We start from the raw sequence: 12,246 nt of genomic DNA on the forward strand, positions 1-12,246 counted from the left end.
GAGGTAGATGAGTCCAACATGGTGAAAAAAATTGAAAGCAATGAGCTCAAGAAAAGATATAGTCAGGAGGAGAAAACAACCAGGGAGACTCAGAAACATGAGGGTATTACAAGGAAGAAGGCTGAGGGGGAATAGACTCAAGACAGTAATGTAAAAGGGAAACAATGAGGTGATGCACAGCACAGAAAGCCACGATGAACTAATGTTCACAACAAGGCACAAAGTAAAATAACACAGAATACAACCGGAAGCAGAGGATGCAACACAACAAGCATTTTGGAATCTGAAATGAAGTCGTTAAAGGCAGATGATGTTTTACTCGGTGTCAATAAACAACAAAACAACAAAAATGAGTGGCAGCTGTTACTGAATTCCTAAATTTATACTACAGTTATTTTCTTCTTTCTTTGATTATTATTAAAAACAGATCCAGGGTTTACTTTGTGTATGTTTCCAGTATGTGTCTTTTATCTGACTCTTTTCAATCATTTATTATTAAGCTGTCTCTTCAAACTAGGGGGAGGTTCTGCTGTCAAACTGTCAGCGGATTAGAAAATGACATGCTGGCTATTTGGAATAATCTCACTAGGTTATATGTGACTTTTATATGCTAGACCACAGACATGTAAATATTTATTGTAACATACCCTTACTTAACAAGGTGAGGTAATTCTGTCCAGTGCCATTGCTTATAGATCAACGTCAACCTGGCATCAGTGTTCAAATTCAGCCTGTCTTAACCTAATCTCTTCTGACACGACCCTCAAACAGTTATTAAACTTAGTGGTTATTCCAAAATAATGGGTATTAATCTTTCTGTTTACGCTGCCTAAGAAAGCTTCCCACTGGAGGGATTTGCTCCCATTCGGGCCCAGAAACATTAGTGAGATCTAGCACTGATTCTGCCTTGTTCTCCGAGCATTTCTCTTATTCCTAGAGAGTGCAAACTTTGGATCTTGGACACTGCAGATGTCATCCTCCATAGCTAACAAACAACTGGTTTCTGCTGTTTTAACTCTCACTTCTCCCATTACCAATGTCTCTTTCCTAATTTGTAGAGGTTAAGGTTAAGATCTTTTTTGAAGAAAAATCAGAAAAAGAAATAGATTATCCTTCTTTGAAAAGCAGAAGACTAGGTTGAAATAGATTTGACCATTGAGTCTCTGTGGAAATCACTTGCAGACACACACTAACATATATCAAGGAAATCAGTGTGCTGGGATGTACAGACACACAAGACCAAAACATGAGTGGACACATTTGCTGAAGGATATTGATTATTTTGTCCACTCCTTGACAAGCTGCTGGGTGGTCTGAGATGAGTCCTGATGTTATCAGGATGTCAGGAGGCAGAGGACAACAAAAGTACAAACACACACAGGATTCCAAACACTACCATCATCCCTCTCTCTCGTGCACAGCACCTCTTTATTTAGTTTTATTGACACCTAACTCTTCTCTCTGCTGCTGTACCAGAGAGAATAACTATCAAGACTGATGGGTTTAGTACAGATGAGCAAGGCAACTTATTAACCTTATTCCTTTATTTTGTTTTCAGTCTTGAAGTAGGCTCTGTAAACATGCATTCTATCCCTTCCTGAGTCTATATGTAATTACAAATGCAGGAAATAAACATTCTGGTTTTTATTATAGGAATATATTTTAGTATATTTTAGAGTCTTACCTTCTAACTCTACGACTCTCTTCCACAGGTTATTGTTTGGGGCAACTATGGACGGATGGACCGCAAATGCTTCATGGGTGTAGCTCGAATCCTACTGGAGGAGCTGGACCTCAGCACAATGGTTATCGGCTGGTACAAGCTTTTCCCTACCTCCTCCATGGTGGATCCAACAATGGCACCGCTCATCCGCCATTCATCCCAGATGTCATTGGAGAGCACCATTGGGCCCTGTTGTGAGCGATCATAAGACTCACGCAGAAATGTATAGTTTTGATGTTGCGGCTAAGTTTCCATTGCTTCAACCAAGTACAGAGTTTTTGTAAACCCTGCATTGCTGCACCTGGGTCAGCCAGGCAGTGCTGTCCCTGGAGCAGGTAGATGTAAAGTATCTCACTCAAGGCTACTTCGACAGGCCCAGCTACACTGGGGAATGAATCACTTCCCTAATTTGGAAATCAATTTACAAACCAGTTGGTCATGCTGGTTCTCATTGGAAATGTGTTATAATTCTTTGATATTGTATCAGACTATTTCCCGAGACTCATGGGAAGTACATTTCTTTTGTTGTTGCAACCGACCGCCCCCCGGAATTTTTTTTTCTCTTCAGAGCTCTATAAAGAAAAAACAAAAACCTTCTTAATGAGGATACTTCAAAGAAGGGTTTGGTTGCCGACATTGATTACATCCTATTGGGACCACGATAGACTCCAGGCTCAGCTCGCTTCAGCTACAGCCCTTCTTTACAGCCTACATTCAATTCCCCATCCCAGGACTGCTTGTTGTCTTTCTGTGTCTTCATTAAGGGGCTGGGCAGCTTCTGAGTGTTATTGTCTACCCACGAGTCCTAGGAGAAAGTGAGACTGTCCTCAAATTGTTTGACAAACCACCATCTCATTTTGAGGGAGCATTGATGGCGAATGAATGTGTGCATAGCAACTTGAGAGGCTTTCAAAGAATATATAAAGTTAAGTGTTGTAACTGACCAAGACATTACCTGGTTTTTAGCACTTGACCTGTATTACATTTCTTGTGTCACACGTTTGGCCCATCATTGTTCACTTTATTTGGTAAAATGTAGAGAATCTGAGAGGTAGAAATATGAATGAAACCCCCATCATCTACTGGAAGGATGAAGATTTGGAACTGATTTTGTGGGTCAGGGCTAGTCCTGGCTTTCTCTCCTGTTAACTACATTTACCTGGAATACAAGGTATAAAGTGGTCAAAGAGTGAATTTATATGGCTTAGAAGAAGAACTACCACATTATGAGTTTAAAAAAAAAACGTGTCTCATTATAACCCCAAAGCATGTACTTTTTAAATTGCAATGAATCTTGGTATTAGCTGATTTTGCAGATTGTTTTGTCACCATTTTTGGAAGGTGCTTTTCAATCACATCAGTTACTGTTGTGTTTGGAATCAAGCACATAAAAACATGTATCCTTTGGGTTTAAAAAAAATAGCTGGGTGTTTCTTGAATCAACAGCACACCGATTATGTTCAATTAGAGATTTCCAGAGTATGGCACCAGATGTAATCAAAGTCCACCAACCTGAATCACTTCAGGCGGTGTGATATGTGAAAACATTTGACTCCTTCCTCTTGAATATCGTTATGAAAATGCTAGTTTGATAGTTTCACAACCACACTAAATTGGATTTTATGCATGCATTATATCGTATTAGATTAGAATTAGAATTCAAACCAAATAACCATAAATGCATGATCTTAGCATGATTAAATTATGTTAACCTTTATGAGGACACCGTCTACATCCGCCTGGCAAGAAACAACCAGGGTTTAATGGGCTCATGTTGAAGGTGTTTTACTCTTATTTAGTTTAATATAGTTTTCACATTCCACATTCACATGGAATACAGGAGGTAGTTTTGTATCTGAGCTGTAGCACTGACAAACAACAAGCAAATGCAATAGCAATCTGACGTCACTGACTTAACACATTGCTGTACATCCCAGTTTAAGTGTAGTTTCTTTTTAGCTAATACTGTGGAAATAGATTCCTCCCCGCTATTTTTAAAGCGTTGGCTAACGTTCTCTAATAACAGTTTATACTGTGCCAATTTTTACCAGCAAGTGTCTTCTTCTTCCTTTTCTTCAATTACCTTGCGGCATGTGCCATTATGAGGGAGGCACAAAAACAACCACTTATAACATCTGACAGCAACATTCAGGCTGTGCAGAGAATCACCCCCTTTATTCTAAATTACAGTCCTAATCCACAGAACGTCAAGGCACCTGGTGATTAGCCATGCTACCACTCAGTACAGAGGAAAAAAGGAAAGAGAGGAAGGAAGCATGAAATGTACTTTGCATCATCCAAACAAAGGATCTGAGTGGACTGGCGTCAGGTTTTGTGGACTTCAGAAAAGGACACAAAAATAGGTGGAATTAAAGGAAACACAATGTGCACACTGTAGAGAAATTCATAGTTTATTGAAACGCAAAAGCATATGTATTTCATTTGGGCACTTTATGATTCTTAATGTCTTTTTATGTGTAAATATTGTTAGTGTCTTCTGGAGTGAGCCAAAGTTAACTTATCATGGCTGAGGTGGTTAATGTCAAAGCTCTGAAAGAGGGAAGTGATATTCTTGTTAGTTACTGTAAGATTGTAGCATTAGCTGGTAGCATTCGCATGACTAATTTAAACTTCTAATTAACAAACAACTTGATAAGACTAAGCATGAACTACATGCTACACAGCAGGAAGACTAGTGAAATACAGTACATTGGGTTAAGATCCAATGATAGTGGGGGTCAAAATATGTAGCAAATGTATTTAGATAATGATAAAGGTGACTAATTGTTTTTTTTTTCTAAATTAATAAAACATTCTAATATGAAGATTTTAAGCCAGTTTATTTCATTAATTAATTTATTGTTTTTGGGTTTTTTTTACTTTGAATGAAAATTTCAGAACCAAATTTTTATTAAATCTGCTTTTAATTTAATCAAATCACCCAATTTGGAGCAATTTTACTCTAAAAAGGGGCCTCTAAAATTGCCTCTCTTTTGCCAGTAGCAGTGTTGCAGGGATATTAATGCTGCATTTAGTTCCAAACTGTTTAACAAAATTCTGTAAAGCAATAATCAGAAAGCATCCACTCACTGTATTTGTCTGTTACTTGACAGAAAAATGACATGAGTAAGTAGTGATTTTCGCTGTGGTAAGATTCATCATTGAAAACAAAACAATTGAATTCATCATGAGGCATAAAGGGACTTTTTTTTTTAAATGTGCAATTCCAAACTTTTACTTTGAAAAAAAATGTCTTAACGTGTCCATTTGTTGCATGTGCAGACAAATGACATTGAATGCAGAAACTGAAAATCACTTCCAGAAAAATGTCATTTTATTTTTTTCAATGTTTTTTCAACAAAACTGTCATGTAGTGTCTTATATCTGTAAAAAAGTGTTAGAACTCTGTATGTACCATACATACATATATACAAATATATAAAATTAATATATAATTAGATATAAAATAATGAACTCCCCTTACTTTCACTCAAGGAATGTGTTTGTATTAGTGCTTTTTGTGCCAAAACAGAGATTAGATTAGATATTTGATGGGTAATGGGTTGTTTTCCCAGTTTTGATTCAATGAAAGCCAGTTTCACAAAACTGGGATTCAGTCGTTCACCAAGCCATAAGCAGGATACATGCATCCAAATGATTTAGATTTATCTAATGGCAGCCAGGAGTGATGTAAAAAAACATCACTGAAGTTTCCCACCTCTCTATCTCTAACCTGCAGCCGCTCCCTGTGCAACATAAAGGAACAGATGTTTATAAAGCATTTATCAAAGAGACAATTGTTAACTGTACCATATTAAACTTTAAACAAGTTTCCCAAAATTTCCCCTCTCCAGTGGAGAAACATGACAGCAGTAGTGTGCGATGCATGCAGGAAATAATGGGGTTTTTATGACGTCTACAGATGCAGTCATTTGTGTGAATTTGGGGTATGATTTATTATTCGAATAATATTAATATTAATAATAATATTGTTAATAATAATAATAATAATTCTGTAAGTGTCTGAGAGACAGTTTATATGCCAGCCTTCTTACCAGGATTAAGAGTAACTGTTAATAATCATTGTGTAAATTTTCTCATGCAATGATTCGCCTTCATCACTTTGAGTTAGTCAGTGACACTGTGTAATTTTGAAGGCAAATGATTGACCTGATGAAGTCTGTTAATGTTATTGTTGACATGTTCAGGACCAAAAATGTATGTTTTTGCATTCCTCCATGTTTTGATTGTGTCTGCCACTTGGATGTTAATTGTGTATTTCTATCAATTGTAATGTAAGTAGAGGCCTTAAACACACAATACACATTTTTGCCAGGGCTAAGGAATGAGAATTGGCACACTAAGTGATCAACGCAGGGCAAGAAAAGAGAGAAAAAGACATTTCAATCCATTATTTAAAACAACTTTAGTGTCATCTATGGAAATAGAAATCTGTGCATATGTTCTTAATGAATTTCTGATATACTGAACAAATGAACAAATTGAGCAAAAAAACTACTAATAATAAAACAATAAAAACATATTTTACAGGATAGATTCAACCATTTTGACCCATTTCTTATCAAAACATATTTTCTAAACTGTGCTGTTGTTTATCTGTTGATGTTTGGATGCACCTCGTTTTACTTTTATGTTTCAAATGAGGTGTTTAAACAAAACAAAAAGCCCCCACTAATCCTATCTTGCCGAGGTCCTTTTACACTGTTAAGGTTGTAATTCTGCAAAACCAGACCTTACTTTTTATATATTAGTGGTACTTGATTGTATACATGGTGCCATTTGGGACCAATGCCCAAGAAATGAAGAAAACTGTAGGGGAACGATTTTGTTACATGTATTAAGCTTCTTGTGTGTTTTTGCTCATATTTTTTAGGGTGTAATTTTTACATACCTGCTCCTTTGGCTGCTGCTGGCTTTTACACATTATAAACTGCCATTCACCTGGTTATAGCAAACAGTAGTATATTAAGATGAGTCATGTGCTCCTTCGGTCTTTATTTATATTAACTTTAAAAATAAATCAATGAAGAGCAGATATGTCGAGACAGTTGAAAATCAAATTCTTAAAAAAAATCACATTCTTTAAAATAAAATAGTCAAATATGAATATTATGCTTCCTGGCAGGCCAGACTTTCTGCTGCTAAGCAGCTGATAAGATTAGTGATGATATAATGTACAAGCACAGCTTGTGGCACTGAATATTAAGTACATTCAATAATACAATTCATTTGGGGATATTTTGGACTGTCAGAAAAATGCATACTTTCTAAAGACTCAGCACAGAATGCTAGTCTGGTGTGGTTAAGTGTGCTGTGTCAGCGATAAATGACCACTATGCCAAAAGTCTTTTAGGCCCAACACCAAGTTGTAGTGATAAAACGTATATGCCTAGGGTTTATGACCTCAGGGGAATCCTCCAAAATTTTGAGGTAAACAAAACATCCTTAATAATGACAAATATCTCTTACTTAAATTGTAAATTAAAATAGGCCAAAAGATAGTTAATGTTTTGCCCCATTTTGACAGAGATTATGTAGTTTGTGTTTAAATGTCAGCAAATAGCTTCAATATGTGTAAACTGGAGAACTACTTTTTCATGTAGTAGTCAATAAAACACCGAGCTAACCTTGGTGTACAATGGGTTAAGTCTGTGTGTTTTTGCAGATCAACCTAAAAGTGACACTGGAAAGATTTACCTTTGAAGAAGAAAAGAAAAAAATTTCTGTTATCTGCTAAAATCAGCCATATCTTTCCCCTCTGAAGTACATGAGATTTTACTCATTAGAAAGAAAGCAAGCACTCCTTGAATCGTTTTCTTTAGAGTGACAGTGTGTATGTTTCTCGACATATCAAATTATGTTCTCTCACAGGGAAGAGGTGGATGAGTGGGTGGATGAAAGGGAAGATGCTGCTCCTCTGTGGCTATTATGAAACAGTGGCTGGTGGATCCCAAAAGCAGCACATCTCCTCCAGTCCGCTGTGCTGCAGAGACAGCGATCCACAAGCTTTATTTCTTTCCTTCTTAGAGCCCCCAACTGCCTCACAGCCCAAAACTAACCCTCATAAATGTTTTCCCTCACACACCATCTGGTAGATTATCGCGTTCAAAGCATTTCATATTACCATGACTTAATACATTACACAGTTCGGTGAACCAAGTGAGAATCAAAGTGCCATGAGAAATCATAACTTTGTTTTTTTCTTTTCTTTTGGTTTTGTTTTGCTTTTTTTTTTTGTTCTATTTTGTTGTTACTGTTTTTATTTTATGACTGTTTGGTGTAGATTTAGCTCTCATCTTTCTAGATTATATCTCAGTCATTCAGTTCTACACAAGTCTTAACTCACTGTTTTGCAAACATGGTTGTTTTATTTCCTCAGTGATACAAAGCCATCATATTAAAAAATCCACAGCCTTAAATTCTATTCTTTAAATCATGTGGTGATGTCTTCTAAAGGCATATGAGAATTGTCTAAACCATACATATTCCCAAGACCCCTAACATAATAAGGGAAGGCGATGTTTTGGTTTTAAGATGCGTAGTATAAAACAGTTTTACAGGCCTTCTTATGTTTTCAAGGACATGTAATATGGGCAACGTCTGGAAGCAATGTTACTGGAAAAGTTTTCCTTAGTGACGAGCATTTATCCAGGGAAAAATTGTTTTTGTCAGCTATACTTTCATTAGATAAATAAACCTATCCATTTTCTTTCTTCATTGTCTTTATTGTTGCACTTGCAATTTTTGCTACTAGAACATTAACAGCAGTAACAGTAAGGTATTTTGCCAGGTATCTGTTTAAACGCCATATTTTAAGAATTGCCAATCTGTTTAAATATTTGAAATACTGATTTGTAAGTATATTGCATTTTTTTAATTTACTTTATTCCAGTAGAATAGCATTAACAATCGTTAGCATTAAAGTACAAAAAAGCTGCAAAAGTCCATATGCATTGCTTTCCATTTGTTGCTCATGTTTTACTGACTTGAAGTCCTGAATGTTATCAGAAGAGTGACAAAATGTTGTAACTTTAGTTTTAGTCACTGCGCTGTCATTTAAAACACATATATTTGCAGATTCTTTGGGAAACCGTTATATTGTTGAGTAAATGCACAATTTGGTGTATTGTTATTCTATTCCAGCTGTCAATAAAATAGTTTAACTCCATCATTAAATGCTTTATCTGTTTTTTTTATCTATTTGTTTAATTTAAGGTGGTCATATAAAAAGCAGCAGAAAGACGTTCTATGCTTACAAAACATTGCTTATTGATTATTTGTACAATGTCGATATTATATTGCTTTATTTTTAAACAGCCTTTTTAAGATCTGGCCAAGCGCTACAGAAGAAAACAAGCCTATGGTTAACTCTGGGACATTTACTGCAATGTTTATTAATGCACATCATCCCTGTTAGAAAGAAAAAAACAAATACATCAAAATCCTGGAAAAGGAATGTCACATCCACTCAAAGGGAGACAATCAGACACATACTTGTCATACCAGCTAAGAAGTACTTTTGAATTATACTTGAATTTTTATTTTTCAGAAGGGGGCACAGTTAGCCCATAAGCAACATAACACTGACAAGCTACATAAGGGTGAGAGTCTGGTTTGGATGGACAGAGGACTACAGCTTTACAACAAAAGACACTTCGAGGTCACAGACTAAGCACTTAATTGTAACCTATATGTCATTTGATAAGTAATCTGCATCATTCAACATCAGTAATCATTATTTCACCTGTTGTTGGTTTATGTCACTCTATTTGACATTCTGTGCCTTTATGGAGCCCTTTTAGCCATTCATCGTGACTTTATTGATAACTATTTTATAAAACATAAATCCACAGTGACCTTGAACTTGGTGGTGTTGGTTCTTGTCAATGTATATGATTTTATTATTAGTTATTAGTTATCTTTCTCTGTGCTGAGTGACATTAATGCTTAGGTTTTTAGTAACTGCAAGTTCTTGGTTCCTTTCTGCCTCTCTGCCTGTGTGATTTTGCTCCTGTCCCTCTTCGAAAACACTTTATTTTGAAGGTTAGGGCCTCATGTAGGTTTCCATGCTTTTACTTCCCTTAAAGCCTGAACCATAAAATAATTGCCAGAAAATTCAGATTTCTTTAAAAAATTAAGTGTTTAGTCACCCATCTGATGAAAAAAAAAAAGAATTTGCATATTTGACTTTAAATTTGTATCATATGTGCTACATCAGGAATGCAATGTATTTATTTATTTATTTATTTTATGTATTTTTTGGGGGTGGTGGTGACTATGTAGATCTCTACCTGTAAATGCAATGTGTGTGTGGGTGTGTGTGTGCAGTTAGGAATTATTGGTGCTCTGTTATCATCACTGTAGACTGATCATCAACTAAAGCTCCTGGGAAGATTTTCTGTGAAGACTTGAGAAGGGAAAACAGAAATACAGAGAAAGACACAAGAGAAGAAAAAAATAAGTAAAATGTAGACGAAGAGAATGAGATGAGAATGAGTTGGAGATAAAACAGAAGGGAGGAAGGATTCATTTTGCTAGATAGAGTCGCTAAGGATGACCAAGTCTGAAGCTTTAGTCTGTCTGTCTCTCCATATATATATATTCTCTTTTTCTCTAGTTCTCATCTTTTACTTACATCTACTATATTTTCTAACTTGTTTCCTTTTTTACTCTTTCATTGTCTTTTAATCTCGTATTTCCTCTATCACTATTTTCCCTGTCGTTCCCTGTCCCTGGCAGATGTCCAGACTCCCTGGTGAACAAACTGATCAGCTTATATTAATGTCTCTCTTTCCTTTTTTCTCTCTCTTGCAGTCTCTTTCTCTCTGTAATGCACACACAAAGCAGTTGCGTGACAGGAAGACAGGTCATTCTAGGCAGGCACCCTCGCACACACACGCAAAGGCATGACTTGCATGCACATGCGCAGAGTGACAGAAAGAAAAAGACACAGACACACGTTTGTGCATGCAAGTGTACAGTAAGTGTGACTTGCATTGCAAAGACAGGAAATTAAACTCACACACTAAAATGGGATGAACCAGCAGGGGGCCTCTGATGGTGCAAATGTAAATTGAGACATAAATCATTCTGTCCATGCGGGAAATTACAGATCCAAACAAAAACAACATGTTTCATATGAGTAAAACATTGATTCTGTACAGGAAGGAACTGGCCGTTGAACAAGACGCTCCTTCGACTTACTCTGGCACCTCCTCTCACATCACTGTTGTGTAATGTAACAGATTCAGGGACTGCTTCTCGATCAAAATTACAAAAAAATTAATTTCGACTTGTCTCCTTGTGTTACTTTTTGCTTCCATTAACTTTTTGGTTTTTGTAAGTAATTTTGGTTTAAATGCCCCCAATTCTCTTTTTTACTACCTCATTTCTGCTTTTCTGTCTTCCATGGGATATCCTTTCCTGCCTCATATTGACAAAGTTATGTTAGGAAAAGACTGTGAACTATAAATAAAGTAAGCAAATAGAGATTGCTTTGCAAATGGTAATCTAAGGCTCTCTCTTTCAGAGCAAATAATATAGACTATATTTTTATAGTAAATATCTGTGTTGTTGTTTTTATCAACCTTTGTTATTAAATAGTTGTGATTTGGAAGTAATATAAAGTTCAGTCTATGTGCACAGACTTATAAAACCTATTTAATGGATATAAGTTAAATGAGTGTATTCACTGGTAAGATTGGTAACTTCCTCATGGGGAACTGACCATTTCGTACTCTTACTAAAAGTGAATTTTGTTTCATTTTGTTTCAATTAATAACAAAATAATATCAAAAAACACAAACTTGTTAGAAAGCCTAAGTAGGATGACCAAACAGTCATGTAACATCACAGACTATCTGGTCTTTAAGTGATGACGTGATGAATCCTGCTTCTGGGCCCAATCTTTGTGTTTTTAACATGTTTTAATGCTTTGTATAAATAAATAAATAAATAAATTCAAATTTTATTTGTCATGTACACAGTCATACACAGTACGATATGTAGTGAAATGCTTGGACAACTGCTCGTGACCTAAAGAAAACAAAAAAGGAAAAGGCTATGAATAAGATAGGAAATAAATATGAAAAATTAAAAAGGGTAAATTTAACTAGGAAGGAATAAAATATAAATTAAGGTTAAAAATGAAATAACTGTACAACACAAATTAGAATGAAGGGTAAATTTAACTGGGAAGAATAAGATAAAGATAAATATATAAATTAAAGTTGAAAATTAAATAACTGTACAACAAAATACAAAATACACAATATAGAACTATATAAGAATGTATGAAGAAATCTAAATATAAATAAATATATACACAATAACAGCAGCTGTACAAGCATTAACCGGAAATGAAGAATATAGTGACCAGTGTTGTGCAAAACCAAAGTCCAGAAAGTCCAGTGTGTGTGTAAGAACTGTATGTGTGGGTCAGTACTGTGTGGTGGTGTGATTGAGAGACCGTATCGCCTGCGGGAAGAAGCTCCTCCTCAGTC

General features: G+C 35.7%; 1 protein-coding gene across 2 annotated transcripts in view; it reads left to right on the plus strand.

The window, feature by feature from the left end:
- Window positions 1–8,920, plus strand: part of rims4 (regulating synaptic membrane exocytosis 4) — a 51,481-nt gene extending 42,561 nt beyond the window's left edge. For both annotated transcript variants that reach the window (XM_085274672.1, XM_085274673.1), the window contains exon 6: window positions 1,713–8,920. In XM_085274672.1, the coding sequence (XP_085130798.1) occupies window positions 1,713–1,931 (219 nt within the window). In that variant the 3' untranslated portion in view covers window positions 1,932–8,920. The remainder of the gene's footprint in view (window positions 1–1,712) is intronic.
- The last annotated feature ends 3,326 nt before the right edge of the window (window positions 8,921–12,246 follow it).

The sequence above is a fragment of the Mchenga conophoros genome, linkage group LG5 (assembly GCF_057382185.1).
Source record: "Mchenga conophoros isolate Kocher_MC1m ecotype Shallow Benthic linkage group LG5, M_conophoros_male_GT1.1, whole genome shotgun sequence".
NCBI lineage: Eukaryota > Metazoa > Chordata > Actinopteri > Cichliformes > Cichlidae > Mchenga > Mchenga conophoros.